A 21,113-nucleotide genomic window follows, 5' to 3' on the forward strand; every position below is an offset into this window, starting at 1 on the left:
TTACCCTGAGAGTGGGAGGAGAAAAAGAAATCACAAAAATACTATTGATGTGAAGTTTCTTACCTTAGAATTGTGCCAAATTACACCTAACCTGATCCATTTGTTGTACTTGTCTAACACACAAACATACATGGATGCTTCCACAGCTCTGTCTGCTGCCCCACTATGGAGATATCTGGCTGACCTTCACTGTCTTTTCCTTTTTCCTGTTAATGACAGAAGCTGAATGCTGTCTTGATAATTAGTTTATCCTGAGTATATTATTTCAAGGGTGAAATATAAATATTCCCAGGAAGTTCACTTAAATTAAAAGGTTATTGGCCAAGCAGAATTGCCTCCTGAGTCAGAGCTTGGAGGGACTGCTTTTCCCCTAAGGAAAACATAAAGGACACTTCTCCCTTCCTCTGCAGGATGTGCATGTCAATGTAAAGCCTTATCACATCTGTACAGGGAATAATTATTGCAACAGAAGAACACATAACCAATTATTTAAAAAAAACCAAGTCCTGCTCTCAGAAGTAGTTTCTGGTGGAAGAGTGTGGCAGTAACCTGCTCTTGACTCAAACTGCATTTCTTGGGCTACAGTAATTCTTGACTATGATCTTTCCAGTTTCCTTATCTCTTACTTTTCCAGTACTTAACTGAATCATCCAACTGAGCACTGCTTGGAAAAAAAGATAATCAAAAGATAATCTAGGGGTGAATCCTAACCTTGTGACCTTCATTTAGGAACTGGAGTTCCCCAGCATTGACAGTTTTATCACAAGCACTGCTATCAATCCCTCCTGGCCTTTCACCTTTTTTTGGTAATGCATTCTCCATATACTTCAATCAAATTCTCTGTAAGTGCCTCAATTTACAGTAAAATCATCTCACCTTTTTTATGTGATTTACTACATAACTGTGACTAAACACTTGATTAATTTTCTAATTTTTAAAAGAAATTTGCCCTAGTTATTACCAGTGTTATAAACTGTAAAAACCAGAAAAGAAGGAAAAAAAAAAGGGCTAGGTTCCCTTTATCTGGAAAATACCAGCTATTTCAAATTCTTGTAATGTCATTCTATTAACTAAATAAAATTCTGTATATTGATTAGAATTCACAAATAATCCATAATTTAACTGGACTTTGCACAAGTTGGAAAGCTGTCTCTAGCTCTTGGCTTCTCCTGAAATTAACATACTTAAAAGCCATCAGATTTGCAACTAATAAGTCTCTGTGATCTCCAAAGCATTGGGATCTCTGCATACATCCCCACGCTGCCTTTTATGGAGATGTTCTGCTCAATACTCCCCGTTCCGCAAAAATGTAATGATAACAAATTCAAAACAAATACCTTTTAGGGACTAGTGTGTCAATTGCAAATGAGATAATAAAATTCATTGTTTACATCCAAGCGAACACGGCCAGGGTAGGATCGGGCATTAAACTGAAGTGACAACTTAATCAGAGCTTTGCTCTCGGGGGGTTCATCAGCTCAGCCTCTGCCTGAGAGGCTGGAGGGAAGGGGGACTTGGGGAGTTCAGCAAGTCAGTCCATCCAGACAATCCTGCTGCAAACTGCCTGCCAGGGCAAAGCTGGGAGTGAAGGGCAAGGTGGGCTTGTCTTTCAACAAGTGTAGTTTAGAGAAGGTTTTACTAATATGGATGTATTAGATAATGACAAGCCTTCTGATTTCTCTTATATTGAAAATATCTCATGATGGTTCTTAATTATGCAAAAATATATGCCTTTCACATAAATATCAACATTTTTATAGGTGTGCATGCACACAAACACAGACACACGCACATATAGGTGAAAGAAGCCCATGAACCTGTGGGATGGTGCTGAAGCTGCTTTCTGCACTGCCATCTACTGTCGTTTTAATTTACTTACGGGATTTTCTTAGAAGTTTATTTTCCATTAAAAAACCCCGCATGTCACCTTTGAAATTACTGCGGTTCAGTAAATTGTCAGATTAGTTTTGCTTCAGATTTGTTCCCAGCATATTAAAAACATACATATGTAATGCTGGGGCATTTATGTAAAAGGGATTCCATTACTTTTAATTTTTAAGCATTTTTCCTGTTTAAAGAACAAGTTACTGATGAACTGATTATTTTATTTGGTTGCACTTTCTTTCAGCAGTCCTTTATCAGCGCTGAGAGGTTAGGAACCTCAGCAGCTCAGGTTTTTCATTCCCAAATGCACAAGTGATGGTTACCTGCAGCAGCTGCCGTGACCACCTGCACTGCCCTGCACCTTGTGGACTCCTTCTCTGCAGCCTTTCTGGTGTCTTTGAGGCTCGACCCAGCAATGGCAGTACTAGCAGTGACCTGAGGCAGGCTAGAACACCTGTGCCCACTTTCAGCATGCACAGTCTCTATGCATTTTAAGCAGAACCCAAGCAGTAACGCAAACCAGGACGAATCGCCCGAGCACATCTGAAAGCTCTGTTCCCCTCCCCAGGTTAATGCTCTGGATGTGTTTGCAGAGCAGAGTAAGAGTTAACTTGCCAGAGTCCCCCTCCCAAAGCTGTGAGCCCCCTGCCCTGTCCCCAGCAGGGACCTCTCCCCCCTGTGGTACTCACAGGTGTCCAATGTGGGGAGCAGAGTGAGTTGGAGATACAGCCACCAGCCGGGACAGCCCAAGTCCTTGCTGCCTTTGCAGCCTCCCTATATAGAGGAGGAGAATTTTGTCAGTGGGGAGGGGCCCTGGAAACCACGTCCTGCTGGAAAATCCTTTTGGTACCTGGCTTAAAAAACACAGCCCGAGCCAAGGAGCTTGTTCCCAGCAAGGCCTAACCCTGGGCTGTGGCCCCTGCCCCGAGCCACTTTTTAGGGAAGCAAGCTGGTTCTGGCTTTCAAAAAGATGTATGAAAGGGGTGCCCCTAAATCACAAGTTCAGGGTTTCACCCTTTTCCCCTGCTGTTTGACAAAGCAGAGGGACCTTTAACTCCTTCCTGCCTTGGCAGAATCCCTGCCCCTCATGGCCCTGTGCCTAGAAGGGCAAAGGACAGGTCATGGCCCGTGTGGCACAGGATGTTTCCTACCCACTGTCAGTGCATTTTGTTGGAGCTGAGTCTCTGAGTTCAGGGGTTGCTTGGGCAAAGAGGGTTATTCCTAACACAGCAGGACTGTGTGGGTGGAAGTGGCTCTGGGTCTCTCTGTGTTTATGTGACATTTGGAGCCTGGGGCTGGTTTAAGCCTCCTTTGCCCCTGGGAAACGGGAGGGTTGTTTGCCATCTTCCCAGCAGATTTGCCAAAGTTTCTTTTGCGATCCAGTGTGCAGCTCAGTTCTTGAGAAAGGACTGTAAATAGTTGTTCATATATAAGAAATATCTAGAAATACCTCCCTGTGCCCGTAAATGTAGAAGAGAAGTGGTGAAGAGCTGGGGGGGGCACGGTCCCCGGGATGCACACACAGAACAGGGAGCAGGCACTGTGCGCTGGCAGGGAGAGCAGGACAGGGTGCTGGGAGCCAGACCTGCAGGGGTTAGGGACTGCTCTGGTCCTCATCAAACCTTCCTCACACCCCCCAAACCTTCAGTCCCCAGCTGTCCCCCCTCCTTCCTCCCCTAGTAGCCAACAGCCTTGTGCAGTAGGACCTGTGGATGGAGATATCCCAAAAAGGGAAAGCTAGGATCCTCTAGGAATTCCCATCAACGTGCCAAATACAAAATACCGAAACAACCCCCTCTCAGCAACAGACTAAATATGGTGTATACCCAAAGGATCAGAGCCCAGGCCTGAGCGAAATTATTTCTCTTAACATCAACAGCTCTGTCTTCTCTGGAAAATAAACCCTCCTGGGGAAGATGGATGGGGCTCATATTGGTCTCATCATCCTAAAAAAATACCTATGAGGGGAGGCTGGGCTGAAAACCTCTGCTGTCACTGGGTCAGGAACTTGCAGGTGTGATAGACCTGTCGCCCCTTCTAGTTCTGGCCAGTCATGAAAAAAAATTGGACAAAGAAAGGGAAAGAGCCCTGGGGCTTCTGCTCTGCAACATTTCAGAAATATCAGATGCAGGGTCAAGTTTGGGCCTCAGCTGGAGAAGACCAGATTTGCCAGGGCAGTGACATAGTCCCAGAGGTCACAGACTGTCCTGCCAGAGAAAGGGTTGGTGTCTGCAGTGGTGTGGGGCTGCCATGGAGCCATGCAGAGCCTTCCAGGACCCAGCAGCACCATGTCAGACCTGTGCATGTGTGACTTTGTTGGAGCAAAGCCAGGGAAATGATCACCACCACATAAATCCAAGAAACTTGTTAGCAGAAGGTTCCTCACAGGGCAGGGTAGTTCACCCTATCTTACTTTCTTCCCCTGCAGTTTCTTGATTGCAAACTTAGCTTTTAATTAGCAACACAATGAAATGCAAGGGAATCCTCTGAAAAGTATGATCATTTTAACATCCATTGAAGTTATTCTAAGAAGTTCCTTTTAAACACATGCAGCTGTTTCACAAAACCAGACACATTATAATAGTAGCTTAAAAAGGAGTGGAAATTATTCTGGCTGGTCTGCAAACCACTGCACACGCAGGCTTGCTGCCCGAGGAGGGAGTTTAACAGCAGCAGTGCTGGAGGGTGATATATGATGTGACATTAAATGGAGCTGGAAAGTCAAAAAAAATATTACTGCTTACTGCTGGGACTGAAAGAGTTGCACTCTCAAGCCATGTGGGGTAGGAATTGACGAGTATAAGCAGGGCTTCCAACCTTCACTTCAAAGCTAATAAGAATATACTAATCTGACAGCCTGGTTGGGGGTTCCTGAAAGTTGTTGTGTTTGCTTTAAACCAAAGTTGCCTCAAAATGAAAGCTGTGGACTTCCATTGGGTGATGAGTTTGTGAGAAGAAAATAAGCTTTGTTTAAACCCCCTTGATTTGTTTATTTATTTGTTTTAGTTACTTTTCTAGAAAAAAATAAAGTATTAAGCAGCCTACCCTTAAACATCTCCTTACTGAATTTGCACTGTAAATATTGTACTTGGGGAAAAGAAAGAGGACCCAAGAAGGAAAGAAGTAAACTTTTAGCTGCCTTACCATGATGTAACCTGAACACAAGAGAGGGGAAAAAAGAAAAGCAAACAGATGGTGACGTTAGTTTGTTAAATAAAGCATCAGGTAAGCAATTTTGGTTTTGTTTTAAAATGTTTTTACTCAAGTTTTACCAACCATGTTTCTCTAAGATGACAAATGTAATTAGAACAGGTAATTGTACTGGTAGACTGCCACCTGTGTCAAGCTGTGCCCTTGCAGCAGGAGGGACAGTCTGTGTCCAAGCCAGGACAATCAATCTTGAGAACAGCCTGATGAGGGAAAACACTCCCCAGCTGCTTGGTGTGTGTGCTTCACGCTGCTGCAGGTGGTCAGGTGAAGTCTGGGAAGTGCACAGAGCAGGTCTGAATCAGCTGCTGCTGAAAGGGTGTATTTGCAAGTGTGAACAAACCTTTTGGGGTTTCTTTTCCTGAAGGTGATTACCCAAGGCTAATCAGTCCTCCGGAAAACTGATCCAGTGACACCGAGATCGGTGCCTGACATGAGGGTGCTCAGGAAGGAAAATGTAACTGACTCCTCAGGGGGAGCTGATAAAGCTTCAAAAAATCTCCTCTGTGCAGGGCAGAAACTAAAACCTCTGAAACAGCACGGCTGCCCTGCAGTTGAGAGACACAGTTTGCTCTCCTTCAAGGGGAAAGCAAAAATTTGGTCTTGAAGAATTTTTTGTTTTTAAAACTTGTGGGTTAAGTTCTTCCAAAGTGCTTTCCAGATCTGATATCCACACCAGACTTCACTGGCTCCTTGTCACCTTCACTTGTGATAATGTGCTTGGACAACAAACAGCCTCTTTTACTGGCATTCCCTCCATAACGCTCTTGGTTAATGTTCTATCTCCAACAAAACTCACAAATGCATTTTGTTATTTAAAGACTCTAAACATCCATATGCTTGTATTTTTTTTCTCATTTTCTCTTGTCAGTAGGAAGAATAAGGGCAGTTAATACAAGACATCCCAGGCTGTAATTATGCAACTTCCAAAGTTTAGAAAATAATTTTTGTGTATGCTCAAGTAGGAGGCAATTTCTTCTAAAACCTGAACCTGTGACTCTAGGACTGTGAAATATTTTGACCCAAATATTGATCTCACCTTAAAATTTTAAGGAATGATAAGTGCATCCACGTGGGAAAGATTTGCAGTTCCTCTTCACCCAGTAACAAGGCAGGCAGTCTGACATTCAGAGGACTTGCTGTATGTCAGCATCTTGAAAGATACTCTCATATTTCGTGTACTGACAAGATAAATGCTAGACGATTAATAATATTATTAGACCAGTATATTTTCACAGACATATTTCAAAGCTTAGTTGTAAATAAACATCACTGGAAATACACTTTAATTTGCCTTTAGTTTGCTTGTACAATGATTATACTTTGAAACAAGAGACTGTTTCTAGCCCCCAGATGTGGGCTGTGAGGGTATTGGAGAATTAGATGAAATTCAAGTTACACCCAGAGCAAACAGGCCAAATGTTTGGGACCTGTCCAACACAGTGTCTGTACAATGGGTGAATCCCCAGAGAAAACAGTCCAAAGATTCCCTTTGTTTCAAATGCATTTTGTCTCTGATTGCAGACATACATCTTCACCTCAAAGCTCAGTGAAGAATGCCCTTGTAGCAGCCTCTGCTTTCCTGACTGTGGGGAGAAGAGCCTGCTGAGCTGTGTGCTTGGGAAAGGGAAGGTACCCAGCATCCCTTTGCCTTCTTCAGCCTGGACAATTTTTTTTTTTAATTTCTACCACCAAAAATTAATTTCCCAGAGAGCTCCATGGCACCTGGGCAGCATCTGAATGATCAATGGTGGGAAGACAGAAAGCAAAAGCAGTGGCTTTGGTTACACTGAAACATTTGCATAGCAGAGAAGGTTTGAGCTTTTGTGTTTTCAGAGCCTTTTTCTTTGCCCTTGAAAAGACAATTCAGAATCCAAATACACATAACAATTTGATTCACTGCTTCATGGCAAAACACGAGTCTAGCACTGAACTTCTAGAACATCAAATGAAAAATTCAGGGATGGCTCTTCAGCCCAGCAGCTGAAGGTGACAGAGGTGTGAGCACTGAGCACACAGAGATTCCCTTGCCTGATCCAGTGGTCAGCTGCTGCTGCTGCAGAGGACTTACAGATGGATTTGATTGAGTTTTATCTGCAAACACACGTCCTCCCCTCCTGGCAGGAGTCCTGAGACACTCACAAATCAGCCAGCGAGGAGCTGCCAGCACTGCCAGTCACATGGAGGACATGAGCTCACTGCTGAGGCTTCAAATGCAGCCTCTCTGTAATTCCACGTTAGAGTACAGGCTGCTGGGAGAAATAAAAAGTATCCCTGCAATGCTAACTGGGTCAAATCAAGATAAAGGCAAAATTTCACAGCATGAAATTCATAACTTGGGGTCCTTGCCACTTCACAAACTGCAGGTTCTCCTCCCCTCTTCTCCTCTCCACTGTACCATTTATCTAACAAAGATTTTTAAGGACCTGACTCTAGAGATTTATTTATACAAAACTCCTCTCAGTACCACTGGATATATTTAACATTTATGCATTTTGTTAAAATGACAAGAGAAAAAAAATAGATGTTATTTTTTATGTACCCCTGCAAGTTTGGCTTTTAAAATAAATTACCATTTCAAAACATGTAAATACCTCAGTTAAAAAAGAGTTCTGGGAATCAGTAATCTACTATCAACTTTATTTTTAGCTTTGCCTGACTTAGTTTCATGTTGTTTGGGAAAAAACCCCAGAAATTCCTTCGCCTCCCATATACCCAGTGTTACACCAAACAATTTATAGCAACTCCAGATGGAAAAAAGTTACTCTTGTTTGTTTGCTGGAATGAAGATAAATATAGTCCCCATTTCTGGAGAATTAAAAACAACTATTCCTCTAAATCACTTCAGTTTTTCTATTAGAATTTCTGTCCCTTACTTATCTAAAAGTTGCCGCTTCTTTTTACTGAGAATGATTAAAATGTTTAGTTTGAACATTCTCAAAATACCACACAGAATAAAATTAAAATTTTTTATTCAGAAACACAGGAAAAACACACAAAGATATAAATGTAAAAATTTTAAGTTATTATATAAAAATTTATTGGATAAATTCAGTATATTCAGGTGCAATTCTAGACAAAGGATTCACTAATGTGAGTCCCTATACAGACTTCCTTCTATCAGCACTGGGAAAACAGAGCAATTTTTTACATTGACAGTAAGTATGACCTTGTCATCCTGTCTCATGAGTAGATGTTACAACCTAAAATGGTCCCACTGGATTTATTGGAGAAATGTATGCAATGAAGAATGTCCTAAATTAAATGTGACAGACCTTGAAATGAGAAATTAGAAAATGAAAGATATCATCTCTTTATACTTTGTAAAATAAGAGGCTCTTCGGTGCTCGTGCCAGCCATCCTTCCTGGTTCTGGAATTCTGTCTGAAAATGAAACACAGACAAAAATATTCTCATGCATCTGGAGGTCCAAGGTGTGTTATCTTCTACTATTACCAACTTTGATGCATAATATCATCATAGGGAATTTAGGAAATTTTACAGATTCCATGCAGCTGTAGGAGATAAAAGCTTTATATTACTGAAAACAGTAGGATAATTAGTATTTTAAACCCATTGCCTTTAGGTCTCTACTAACATACTCCACAAACACATGCAGAAAGTAATTTCAGAATATATTTACTTAAAGGTTCAAAGCCTTAAAAATTCAAGTTTTAGTTTAGTTCTAAAAAAGCAAAGTGCTGCTGTGTCTTATGATCGCTCCTGAGTTCTGTAACTAACAGTAACCAATTAAATCTCCATGTGAGGTTATATTGGAGTCAACAGGGCAGGGTGACCCTGCAGAGTCAGCAGAAACAAAAGCTACCTTAAAAACAAATCTCCTATACACTCAGTTTGTTTTAAAAATGGAGAAATTTCTGATAGGAATAATTGTTTTCTAACAAAGAGGTAATTTATAGTAGTTTTGGTATGGAAATTTTGTTTCTTCAGCCCCCTCTTCTGGCAGAAGGAAAACATCATTGTCTCAATGAATTAACTAACTGTTAAAAAACTGTTAGTACTTCTCACCCTTTTTAGATGTCAGTAAAATCTCAGGCTTCATACTTTTAAAAATTTTGGATACAAACCAAACAGTTCGTGATATTAACAGGAGAGTAATAAATTTGCACAGTAAAAAATGAAGCAATAGGCCAAGCAGTCTCTTTGAAGGAAAAAGTGGGCCAATGAACCCTTTCATTCTCTAGCTTAGGTGGTATTAATTGTAACCAATCCAAAAGCACACCAGAAAAGGCAAGTAAGATTTAGCAGTGTTTACTGTAGAGCAATGAACTTTGGGCTTAAGCTTTTGTGGCAAATAGGATATGAATTATGTTCTCAGAAAAGGTTTATGCCCGTGTAAAGAACTGACAGCTAAAGAGTTAAGAACTTTCTCTAGAAATTAGGTTAGACCAGATAAGAAACAGAGATATGCCCACTGTTTAATATATTTTATTGAGAATTTAGGTTAATATATTGTGTTGAATTCCCGGTATAGTGAGACTGTCTCTAGCTGATCCTTTTCAGATTTGTAATACTATAAGGAAGTACAATTTGGCCAGTTGAACTTTTAGGGAAAAGGTAAAGCCATTTGGTGTCAGATGAAAGCACTCCTTGCACAGAGAAGGAGGTACACAGTGTCCAGCTGCATGATTATGCTCTTATAAGCATATCCATGGTATAGGAAATCTGGTCACAGATAAAAGTTCTGCAAAAATAACATTGCACACACCTTTTTGATTTCTCTCAGCAAGTGGTTTGCCAAAGTTCTGCTTTGGATAATTCAGCAAAGACACTTTTGGAAGGATATTCTGGGTACTTTCTTCTTTACCACCATGTAAGAAATGAGACAGAATTCCATACAGGAGAGGTCTGCTTCAGGGAGAAATTCAAAAGTAGTCTGTAAAGTCTATGAAATACTGAGCATTAAAAATACATCCTTCCCCCACGACTTCTTATAAGATCTTAATATTTACTTGTACAGTATGCATATACATGTTTAGTAACTTAAAACACATACAAGTACAATTACATAAATAAGCACAGACCTAAGCTCCCCCTGAACAGCAGCACTGCCCTAAAAAGCTCAGACTAAGAGACACTCTCCACTGAACTTCAGCTCCCCTGGCAGGTGAAGAACAAGAGTGTGTTCAGCACAGGAGCACAGATCCACATCCTCACCCATGGATCAGAAGGATCCACACACTCACAACAGATCAGACTTTGGTGGGCTTTAGGCCAGTCCACCTTGGCACATCTCAAACTTGGCTCTTCCTAAGCACCTGACAGGTTCAGACAGCACGAGCTACTGAGAATGCTGAACATGTCTGAACCTGCTTCAGCCTCAGGCCGTTAAAGCACTTTTATTGCAGCACTCTGATTTTATATCTGATCTCACAGTAATTTTTCTATTGCTCCACACAGCAACTCACAGATCCGCACAGAGCAGATCTACTTTCTGTAGAAAGCAGACTGTACTGGTGAGAGGGCTGTGTTTTGGTGCACAAGGGCACTCTCTGGAAATGCCACAGTGCTGGCAGAATGCAGTGTTAGTTTGGAGTATGTCTGAACATGGCCTCGTGTTTGGCATCCTGAAGCTGAATCCAGCATTTTAGAACATGTGTGGGATCAGCCACATTTTAATTGGTGAGAACATCTATATGTGATTGATAATTACACTAAAGAGAAAAATATACTGGCATACAGAATATACTGTGCATTCCAAAATTCTTCCTTACACTGATTTTCCACTTGCATCTTCAACTATATTCAGCTCTTTGGCAAGAAATTGTCTATCCAAGGGCACTTCAGGCTGGCCGGATTCTGGAAAATATGACCAGTAAGAAAAATGTCACCAATTACTGGAAGACTTCAACAGATCATGAGAGCACACACACCTTTTAGACTATTAATAACTAACAGTGTATTGTAATTCAGGGAGCTCAAGCATTAGTGATTCATGCCAAGGTATGAATATACCAAATTATACCAAGGTATAATTTACAATAGCACATTACAGTTTTTCTCTTCACTCTTAAAGAATCTAAGAAAAATATTAAACAAGTTTTATAGTGTAAAGATAAATTAATTCATCAAGTAAACAATTCCTTCTCTAAACTACTACTCTCAGGCATGTCAAGAAATTTGAGTTTGCAGGCTGTTATCAAGTTTTCTTACCCTTGCATCAACTACTGTGTCAGACAATTTACCTCAAGGGTAAAGGAGAAGAGAGTAGATTTTCTTAAAAACTAGTGGAGTGATTTGGCTTAATGCTGCAAGTAGAGCTGTGGAGAGGTTGTTTGTACCCTGCTAATTCCCAAGGGAAGACAAGATTATGCAGCTTGTCACACTTACTAATTCCATAATATCAATAGAATTATTCAAACAATCACTGATTACGATTACAGTGATGAGACAAATTCATGGCCAATACCTGCCGTCAGAACAGATGCTGTGTATTTATACTTGTTGTACTCCAGGTACTCCCGGATGAGCTCATTGATCAGCAGGTTCTCCCGGGACAGCGTGGGCCGCGGCTCGCTCTGGTCGTCCAGGGCATTGAACACTTCAGCTCTGATCCTCGCTTTGATTTGGGCAAGAGCTCCTCTTTTTTCCAGCGTGTCCTTTAAAACTACCACCATAAAAAAGCGCGTTAATTTAAAGCCAAACGCATTCAAGCAGCAGCATCGATTGGCCCCGATAAGAGCAGAGTTTTGGCCTATGCCAGTGCGACAGCGATAAGGTATCTGCACCTGTGCATCTGCCAGTACGCACCAGGCCACGCACGTGCCAGATAAAGCCTTCAGAAAAGTAACAAATACATTATTTTTTTAGTCGCAAGCATACATTCTGGGAATTTAAGAAATAGGAAGTTACTGCACCAAGATGCGTTTAGTACTGAAGCATACTGAAATGCAGCCGGCGGTACATGGTGGGGGCAGCGCCAAGGGACGGGGGCCCCCTATAGCGCCCGTGGCAGCTCTGAGACCCATCCGGGTGGCCGCGGAAGGCCGATCCGCGCTCCTGCCCTCCCAACAGCCCAAAACATCCCCGACCCCGGCCGCAGCCCCGGCCCCGACCCGCTTTGAGCTCCGCCACCGTCGCCATGGCCGCGCCGGGACCCGGATGGCGCCGCGCGCACTGCGCAGGCGCGGGGCCGGGCGGCGGGAGCGCCCTGAGGGGACAGACCGGGGCCGGGCGGGAGCTCCCTGAGCGAAAAGACCGGGGCTGGGAGCGCCCTGAGGGGACAGATCGGGGCCGGGCGGGAGCTCCCTGAGGGAACAGCGCGGGGCCGGGAGCTCTCTGAGGGAACAGACCGGGGCCGGGAGTTCCTTGAGGGAACAGACCGGGGCCGGGAGCGCCCTGAGGGAACAAGCCGGGGCCGGGAGCTCTCTGAGGGGACAGCGCAGCTCCTCCCGGCCCCTCAGGGAGTGGAGCCCCGGGGGATCCCTCTGCTGCCAGCGGCCCGCGGGCCAGGTCGTGCCGGGATAGAATAACCAGCAGCAGCAGCAGCGCCTCCGTGCTGCCCGTGGAGCTACCGCTCGGTGTCCTGCTGTCCAGCCCTTCAGCTGGGCGGAGTGTCAGGGTTGCCACGCTTTCTCCTTCTGTAATTTCAGAGGTTGGCAAAAATCGGGGAAGGGAACATGGAAAATAAGCGAGAATTTCTTCCATGTGTGCAGCGGAGGAGTTTTGCACCGAGTCCCTGACAGATGTACTGTTGATTAAAAGGACTCGCCAAGGCTGAGCTTCTAATGAAAAGGACTTGCCAAAATGTAACTGTATACGGGGTTGTTTTGCAAGCCTGAGGATCCCTGGCGTGTCTGGAGGCTTGTGTGTGTGCTCCTTGTTGCTGGGATGAGTCAAGAGTGTTTATTCTGTCAATGCATTAAGTATTTCCCAAAGGAAATGCAGCCAGTGTGGGTGAACAAACTGGATTTGCTATCATCTGCTGGGGCTTGAAGGAAAATGTGAGTTGTCTTAGGCAGTAAAGCCTAAAACAAGACTTAAGTGTGGGGGTTGGGGAGTTTGTTAGGATTGTTTTGTTTGTTTTTTACATTTCCTCTCAAAGCAAATATGACAGTCTTCCAAAGCCTCTCTAGGAGAGGCCAATAAATAAAATTTAGGAAAATCAGAAGTGGTGGTGAAGTCAATGCGTTCCCTTAGCCCAGCAGTGCTTGCCCCTGGCCACCCTGAGCCCGCTGCCTGCATCCCCAGGGCGACCTGGGGACGAACTCATGTATGTCCTGGAGCTGCTTATGTTTAATGTTATGGCATTTTTACAGTCTAAACATGTTTCTCTGCATCCTTCCAAACTTCTCCAAAGAGAAGAAGTCCAAAGAGTGACCTTCTGAGTCACTCTTCCATCACACCTGATTTCCCGTTGGTAAGTTGTTGCAGTTTTCCACACTGCTTCAGTTTCCTATCCTGCTTCAATTTGTATTCTATTAAAAAATAAATAAAAAAAAATTTGTGTAGTTCTTTTTTTTTTTTTCCTGCTTGCAAAGGAATCTCATTTTTAGAAAGATTTCAGTTTCTATTTCTTGTATTTTAAATTTTCTGTGTTTTAAAAGAATGGTTTGTGAAATCCACGTTCAGTGACTTTCTGGTACTCTGAGATTTGGTTCTGTATTTCTGTAAGTTTGGCCTTGTGTCAGCTCTACTTTTTCTCCTCCACAAAAAATATTTTGACTCTGTTACAGTTTTCTTCTGAATTCTTTTGCTTCCTCTCACATTAATTATTTACTCTGTATTTTGACTGTGTTTTGGTTTACAAGGAAATAGAATTAATTGAAAGAGAACTAGGTTGAGGTGGAAATCCAAGAATCATTATTTGAGGAGAAACATTGACATGGAGCATGATGATTGGTGACATTGGGACAATCTGGGGCTGAAAGAAAAGTATTTGGAATGTGAAACTTAAATTTTGTTAGTCTTTTAGCTTACAGTAAACATTTGTGGGTAAAAAATGTATCTTTCTAGGTACATGCTTATTTACTGTCTTGCATATAAAAATGAAGGGAAACATACTTGAACATATAGCTGTTCTCGTGCAATACTGTAAAGATTTGGACATGATATGTATTAAGGTATGGGTTAAACGGACAAACTCTTAGCACTTCTGACACCCAACGTGTGTGGTTTGATCTTTCTGTGGTGATTCTGCTCCGTTCATCAATGCAGACGGGAGCTGGGTGGGCTGGACTCAGCTGCTGCTGCTCTTCCACCTGACACCCAGAGAGTGCGGGATCCAGGGGGACAGACCAGAAACACTGCAGTCAGATGGGCAATCTGGCCACCACTGGTGCAGCTCTGAAAGGGCAGCTGAGTAAAGAAGCACTCTGTGATGTATTTTTTGTGTGTGCAGTGCCTGCTTTTAAGTTAGGCATTAAACAAACAAGACCTGTCTCTTTTTAACAACTCTGTCTGTTACCATGATTGCCCTGGATGGACAAGAGCATTTTAAATTGAGGATTGTGTGATTAAAGATTTCAGATGTTACTGTAGAGTACTATGTAACCACCCTGCTATTTCCTGCAGCACGTGATGCCATTCCTACATATGTACCACCATACTCTAGCTGGTCTATTCTGGTACAGTAGTCAGGCGAGCTGACTGCGGATTTAACTGGTGCATTTTAAATAGGATGTGAAGACACCGTGAGACACAACCCAATGCAACCACAGGGCTGTGCAGTCAGCTCAACTACTACGTATTTTGATGCAAACCTGGTTTGGATGAAGCTGTTTTGGTTCTGTTCGTGCTAGTCAACTTGAACTGGTTAAGGGCATTGAAACCAGTACAACGGGTTCACGCTGAGAAGTGAGCTATGTGACGTGAGCTTAGGCTTTCCCTGGGGCCTTCCCCTAGGACCCTGCCTTGGCTCAGTCCCGCGGGGCCCGGGCGCCAGCGGGGCACTGCGGTGCCTCTCCTCGGGGGACACGTGGGGACCCTGTTCCCAGGGGCCGGAGCAGCGCCTCGGAGCGGGAGTCATGCCCACGGCTGGCTCCGGTCCAGCCCGGCGGGCAGGTGCGGTGCGGGTGCGAGGCGCAGGGCCCTGGAGGCTGCTGGGGAACTGACCCGCGCAGGCGGGAGCGCCCGCGGTGCTCCGGGGGCAGCGATTCCGCCCCGGCTACGCCGCCGGGGGCGCGGGGCACTTCTGCGTTGAACAAAAGCACGCGTCGGGCTCCGGCCGAGGCTCCTGGGCCCGTCGTGCGCCCCGATGCGGAGGCGTTGGGGGCCCCGCGGTGCCCGCACGCGGCGCTGCCCGGCCGCCCCTGCCCTGCCCAGGCGAGGCGGGGCTGCGCAGCGCGGGCGGCGGCGGCCCGGGCCCGGCATCCCCGTGACGCGGAGCCAATCAGGGCTCCGAGCCGGCGCTGCCAGCCCGGCCCCGCCCGCCGCCCCTCGGGCCGGAGAGCTGCGGACGGGGAAGCGCTGCCGCGGGAGCCCGCGGTCGCCTCGCCGCGCTCCATGGGGATCGAGAGCTTCTGCAGCGCGGACGCTTCCGAGCCCTTCTGGGTGAGCGGCGGGATGGGGCCGCGGCGGCTCGGCGGCCGCTGCCGGTGTCGGCACGGAGGGATGGCGGGGAGCCGGGTGGGGCTGGGGTGGTTGCGGAGCCCGAGGGGGAGCGGGAGCCTGCGGTGCGGGCGCTGCCCGGGCAGAGCGCGGGGGCTGTGGGGCGTGAGCACCGGCGCGCAGCGGCCGCGGCCGGCGGGGCCGGGCCGTGCCGGCGGCTCGTGGTCTCCGCCTGGGCGCGGTGTCCCCACGGCCGGGTCGCGGAGCGGGCGCCGGCGCGCCTCGTGTGCGGGGCTTCCGGCAGGGAGATGCTTGGAGGGAGAACTGGCGATGGGGTGCCTGCCCGGCGCTGGGAATCGGCTCCCGAGCGGCCGGGGCCGGTCTCTGCCCACGCGTTCGGCCGCTCGGCTGCGTTACTCGGGGCCGTGCGGGTAACAACAATAACGGTGGCTGCCGGCACACGAGAGCGGCTGAAGGAGGCCACGGACCAGCGCTTTCTGCAGCTTCACCGCACCTTAGGACAGCAGCATTTTCGCTCTTCCTTAGCGAAGAGTGGTGAGCGCAGGTGCTGTGCGTGACCCGAAAGGCGGCTGTGCAGCGCTGAGCGATGTGGGGACGCTGCCGTGGGGTCTCGCTCAGCTGAGACACAGGATCCTGTGCGGGGACACGCGGGTCCTGGCGGCAGCGAGGCACCTGGCAGAGCAGCACCGAGAGAACTCATCTCAGGAGCAAACTGGCTGTGTGTCCAAGGAGGTTGCGTGGAGGAAGGGAAGAGCTGGCAATTAGGAAAATAAATCTGGAGTGAGAGCTACTGAAGTCAGCATAGGAAGAGAACTACTTGTGCATTCGTCAGATGTTTGCCAAATAGTTTTGAGCTAATGAGCTGCCTTACTAGTGAAAATATAAAAATCACATGTCTCAATAAATACCACTGTACTATGTATCTCAAGAACCATTAGGATGTTACTGAGTAGATATTTTTAAAATCATCAAGACTGAGACAATTAGTTTTTCCCAGCTGATCAAAAGTGATTCTGATAACTTGCGTTTATATTGCTTATACTAATATATCTTTTCTGCTATTTCTCAGGTTTTTCAGAACTGGCTTAATTATGAGTTGTCATTTACATGTTTTTTTTTCTCTTCCCAAGAAAAAGACTTTTCATTTGAAGGGCTTAGGAGAATACATGTTCCAGAATGAGTTTATGGAGAAACTGACTTGAGAGAGTAGTAGGATTGTGAAAAAGAGCTGCCAGCTCATTCTTTGAGCTGTGGAATTGTAACATCAGGTAGGCACAAGAGAAGTTGTGCCATACATAGAAAGTTGGAAGCAGCCAGTTTATATAGGATTTTTGGCAGCAGATTCTTTTATTAGGAAAACTGTTCTCATGTCTATTACAGCCATTTCTGGTATTTTTGTAAAAACTGCTCCATACATTTTTTCCACTAGTTGCATTGATTCGCAGTGTTTTGGGATTTGTCATCCTTCTCCAAATCACATGGAGTCTGCCTTTCATTTCTGCCAGCTAAAGATCCTATTGGTCTGGTTGTTTGATTTCTGGGTTCTTCTGATCCTGCAGAAGAATAATTGTGCATTTGAGTGAGGGTTAGCAGTGCCTGGAAAAAATCTTCCTTTGTGCTGAACTTGTCTTCATAAGTAACACTCTGTTTCCTCTTGCATCATTCCCAGTAGGGGAGAGTAGAAATGCCAGTTTGGGTGCTTGTGGGTACTCTGGCTGCTGCTTCTTCTGGTATTTTCATTGTTGCTGCTCTTTAAAGCTGAAGTTGTAGTGGATTTTCAGAAATTGTCCATGTATATGCAGAGTTTACTGGGCTTTTGGATATGTCCTGTGGTTGGGCTGCTGTTCTTCCTGGCTTCTGGACTGCACTCTTGAGCTTCTCAGAGCCGGGTGATAGCTGGATACACAGTGGCACGTGTTGCTGCGTTCTTGTGGTGGCTGCATCGGCTGTTTTGGTTGGTGCTAGTGGAGCAGTGGGATTTCTGGCAAGCTCCACTTCAAGGAGATGATGCGTTTTCTGTCAAAGGTGATCCTGAGTTGTGGACAACTCATTTTAAATTGTGGGGGAGACCGTGGCTGAAAGGACCTAATGGACCCTTAAAACTGTATGCTAATCTTCTTAGGCTTTGCTGGCCAGGATTTTTCTTGTTTGCACACCCAAGGAATGTTATTGTTGAAAGTTCTTGTCTGAGAATTAAACAGATTTGTTTTATCTAATACTTAGGTTGGGAACCCAAGGATCTCATGCCATCTTCATGATTTTTTTTTTTTCTTTCTCACTGTCTAACCTATCTCTGTGGCCCTACTTATTGCAACACAGCAACAAGTTGTCCTGGGAATCCTGTTAGGAAGGGTGGGTACTAACAAATCTTGTAGCTACTCCTTAACTCTAATTGCAGTTCTGCTGTTTCTAAGACCTACCTTTTACAACTTTCCCAAAACCCTCTGAATTTAAGGATTCCCACACTACTCAGTGTGTTAACTGTGCAATCAGATTTTACTGTACATAGTTCTTCTACAGAACTTCACTGCATCTTGCTTCCTTTAGACTCCCCTTTTGGACAAGTACAGTTAATCTTTGCTTGCTCTACCATCATTGAGTGTCTTGGAATGACTATTCCATCCATAATGTAAAGAAAGGTACAGCTGTGCACGATGAAACTACTATTTACTGATAGTTGTTGATTACAATAAAAGCTTGAAAAACCATAGTGCACCACTTGCATTCCAGTTCAGTGAATTTAAGGGCCTGTTCAAGCTGTAAAAATGTGTGACCTGACACACAGATAGCTTTGGCTAGAATATCACTGTGTCTGAGCACAGCCTACCTTGTTTCAATAGCAGCACACAGAAAGGCAGAGGTAAAGCAGGGTGAGGAAAGCTGTTTCCAGGTAAGCAGGATAAATGTCATAGCAGATGTAGAACTCACTGTACACTTTGGCCTCCTGACCTGCCTGTCTGGAGATAGCAGCACATGCACAGTTGGTGGTCTCCGTGCATGTGCATTTTGAAATAATCTGCTGGTTTTTTCTTTGAATAAAATCGTGGTTTCAGTTTTTTTTCAGAGCTTGTAAACTCTGTGGTATCATGTTTAGAGAAGTCTTTTCATGATTGAAGTTGCTAAAGGAAGAGGTTAACAGTTTTTGTGACACTTCGGGATTTCAAAGCTCACAATATGGTTTTGTGAAAAAGAAGTGGGAAATATGCATCTGAAACTTTTGAGTTTCTTGGTAATACTTAAGGGAATGTGACATAAATGGTTTATATAAATATAAATTCCTGTTGTGTTGTTCACAGACAGACACTTTGTTTTTTAAAGTTAATTTCGATAGAAGTTCTTTATTTCAGTAGAAATTTAGTAAGATTTTTTCCCACAGTTTTCTGGTTGGGCTTTTTGTTGTTGAGGAATGATTGAAAGTGAGTAGTAATTGCATTCACTCCTAGGAGAAAAGCAAGTTTTGAGATTCTCTGTTTTGTTTTGAAAATCCTGTAATGATTCAAGGTGTAAACCCTGGCCTATTTCTTCCCTGTTTGTTCAGAAAGCTTTTGTGAAGCTTCTTTTAGCTCTTTTTGTGTGAAAACAAACTACAGAAGAACAGACTGGGTGAGTGAAGGTGAGGCAGAGCTCATAGACAAAATCTAGGGACCAGCTTGGAGGGATTGGGCTTTGCTTTCTTTGCCATTGTGTAGAGTTCTGGCTGAGGCATGTTTGAGAGTTGTGTAGAGTTCTTTTGGGCATGTTTGTCTGCCTAAATAAATGTATTTTCTTAGTATTTGTCAAAGACAATGTGTTTTGTATTTGGGTGACATTGTTGTAGTGGGAGAGATCCATAATGTAGCTCGATAGAATTTTATTAAAAAAAAAAGAATTAATATTCTTTAATGCATTGCATTTATTAACTGACATTTGTGAAGTGATACTGTGTGACACAAACAGCTGCTGTGCTTATGTTATTTATGAAGACACTGGTAGTTTTACCAAAATAGACTTCTGAAGAAAAACTAGTCTTCTTATGTAAGGAGCAATTTCATGTTCTGAAGATCTGTGGCTTATGCTGTTACACATCAGATAGGCAGTAAATTGGCACATCTCTTGGAACCCTGCAGCTCTTTGCACTGGAAGATACGTCTTTAGTGCTTTTCAGCGTGTTTGTGGCAAGCTAGGGAGGGAGTTGGAGGTGCTCTGGGAGGGTACTGGGTGAGCTTGATAAAAACTATGAGTTTAGTCTCTGCTGAAGAGTGTGCGGGTCACGAAACCACTCATGTTCACTGACACAGGAAGGTCATATGTGCACAGCGTTTAGAACAGAGCAGTAGCAGAGTCATAAACAAGGAAGCCTTTACACAAAATGGTGCTTTATTGTGATTAACAGCAGATTGCATGATTCTCATGCCTTGGCTGTTGTGTTTTTTAGCAATGAAAGCCAGAGGCATATTTGTCAGCTTTGTTCCATTTATGAATAAGGGTGGTCTAAATGTGCTTAGAAAAATTAAACTTAGATTAGAAATAAAACTGATACTCCTTGATCCAGAATAGATCAATTTAAGGGAAAACCAGGGAAATTAAGCCTGATAATCTGTTGCCGATGGGGATTTTCTGAACAGGTCACCTGTCATTCTACAGCTGGCAATTCGGAATTGCTCAGAAAAGTTAAAAAAGGGAAAAAAGGTGGCAAAATGCCTGAGTAACTTGTGCCATTTCGTGCAATTACAATGCAGTTTACATTGAAGCACTGTGCTATACTGGGATCGAGTGAAGGTCAGCTGGGGATGGCTGAAGTCACTCTGGGTCACATCTCTAAAAAGCCTACTGCCGGGTACTGACCTTTAGCTTACTTTTAATAGAGTCAGAATTCCTTGCATTACTGTTTTCTCACTCTTTGCACCTGTGCTACCTTCAGATACAGTTTATCCCAACTTAAGCTGTTACCTTAGTCCCTTGGTAAGATTATTACCCAGGTGTGTTCAAACTTCTCAGTGGTCTGAACTCAAGGTACAGGTTGTTGCATTATTTAGCAGAAGCCCTGTGTTTGGTGGAAGGAGGAGATGAGAGCAGGAATCTTTTTCTTGTATCCTTTTAGGTAACAGTGATTTCAGTGAAAAACTTTGCAGAAAGGTAAAAACCATCCTTAGGTTCTGAAACTAGAAGTGGTAAATATTTTGTTGTCACGTAGCCAAATGTTTTGATGTGGTACTTGCAGATATGGCAGGGTATGGAAATGCAATGTCTGTAGAGAGAGGCTAAATTTTAATTCTGCAAGTCCTAATATAATCTGTTATATGTTTCTCTGACACAAAAAAATAGCCATAGTTTTAGCTTCTTAGGTTACAAAGCTCAGCTCTTGTAAATGCCACAGCTGCAGGTGCTCCTTTCTCTGGCAATTTGTTAGCACCTGCTTCTTATTTTAGGCTAAAGAGAAGAAAAAAGCAAAATATGCTTTTTTCCTTGGAATTTAACACACAGTTCCAGCTGATGCAGTGCTTTCTATAATAA

The 21,113-nt window shown here is 44.2% G+C and overlaps 3 protein-coding genes across 9 annotated transcripts in view; 1 reads left to right on the top strand and 2 right to left on the bottom strand.

Annotated features, from left to right (window-relative positions):
• MYH11 (myosin heavy chain 11) overlaps positions 1-2,835 on the bottom strand; it is a 55,022-nt gene extending 52,187 nt beyond the window's left edge. Inside the window, exon 1 of one of the 3 annotated variants that reach the window (XM_038151836.1) lies at positions 2,574-2,834. The gene's annotated coding sequence lies outside the window, so the exon portion shown is untranslated. Of the gene's footprint in view, positions 1-2,573 lie in introns of all 3 variants that reach the window. The other 2 variants (XM_038151839.1, XM_038151838.1) reach the window with 2 other exon arrangements.
• A 5,211-nt stretch (positions 2,836-8,046) lies between these two features.
• Positions 8,047-12,277, bottom strand: CEP20 (centrosomal protein 20). Of its 4 annotated transcripts, none has more exons than XR_005258710.1 (5): positions 12,167-12,277; positions 11,521-11,718; positions 10,826-10,910; positions 9,820-9,996; positions 8,047-8,474 (listed from the first exon to the last, which is right to left on the bottom strand). XR_005258710.1 is itself a non-coding variant. In XM_038151850.1 (5 exons), the coding sequence occupies exons 1-5, from the start codon at positions 12,192-12,194 to the stop codon at positions 8,398-8,400; spliced, it is 528 nt and encodes a 175-aa protein (XP_038007778.1). In that variant the 5' UTR covers positions 12,195-12,277; the 3' UTR covers positions 8,047-8,397. The 4 variants fall into 4 exon arrangements, 3 of the variants coding, with proteins under 3 accessions (XP_038007778.1, XP_038007777.1, XP_038007780.1); XM_038151850.1 differs by having other exon boundaries at positions 9,820-9,959; XM_038151849.1 differs by having other exon boundaries at positions 9,820-9,962.
• Positions 12,278-15,412: 3,135 nt separating this feature from the next.
• ABCC1 (ATP binding cassette subfamily C member 1) overlaps positions 15,413-21,113 on the top strand; it is a 50,729-nt gene continuing 45,028 nt past the window's right edge. For both annotated transcript variants that reach the window (XR_005258599.1, XM_038150746.1), the window contains exon 1: positions 15,413-15,602. Coding sequence is in view for 1 of the 2 variants with exons in the window: in XM_038150746.1 (XP_038006674.1) it covers positions 15,555-15,602 (48 nt within the window). In the remaining variant the exon portion in view is untranslated. The remainder of the gene's footprint in view (positions 15,603-21,113) is intronic.

This window comes from Motacilla alba, chromosome 14 (assembly GCF_015832195.1).
Source record: "Motacilla alba alba isolate MOTALB_02 chromosome 14, Motacilla_alba_V1.0_pri, whole genome shotgun sequence".
NCBI classification, from domain to species: Eukaryota; Metazoa; Chordata; class Aves; order Passeriformes; family Motacillidae; genus Motacilla; species Motacilla alba.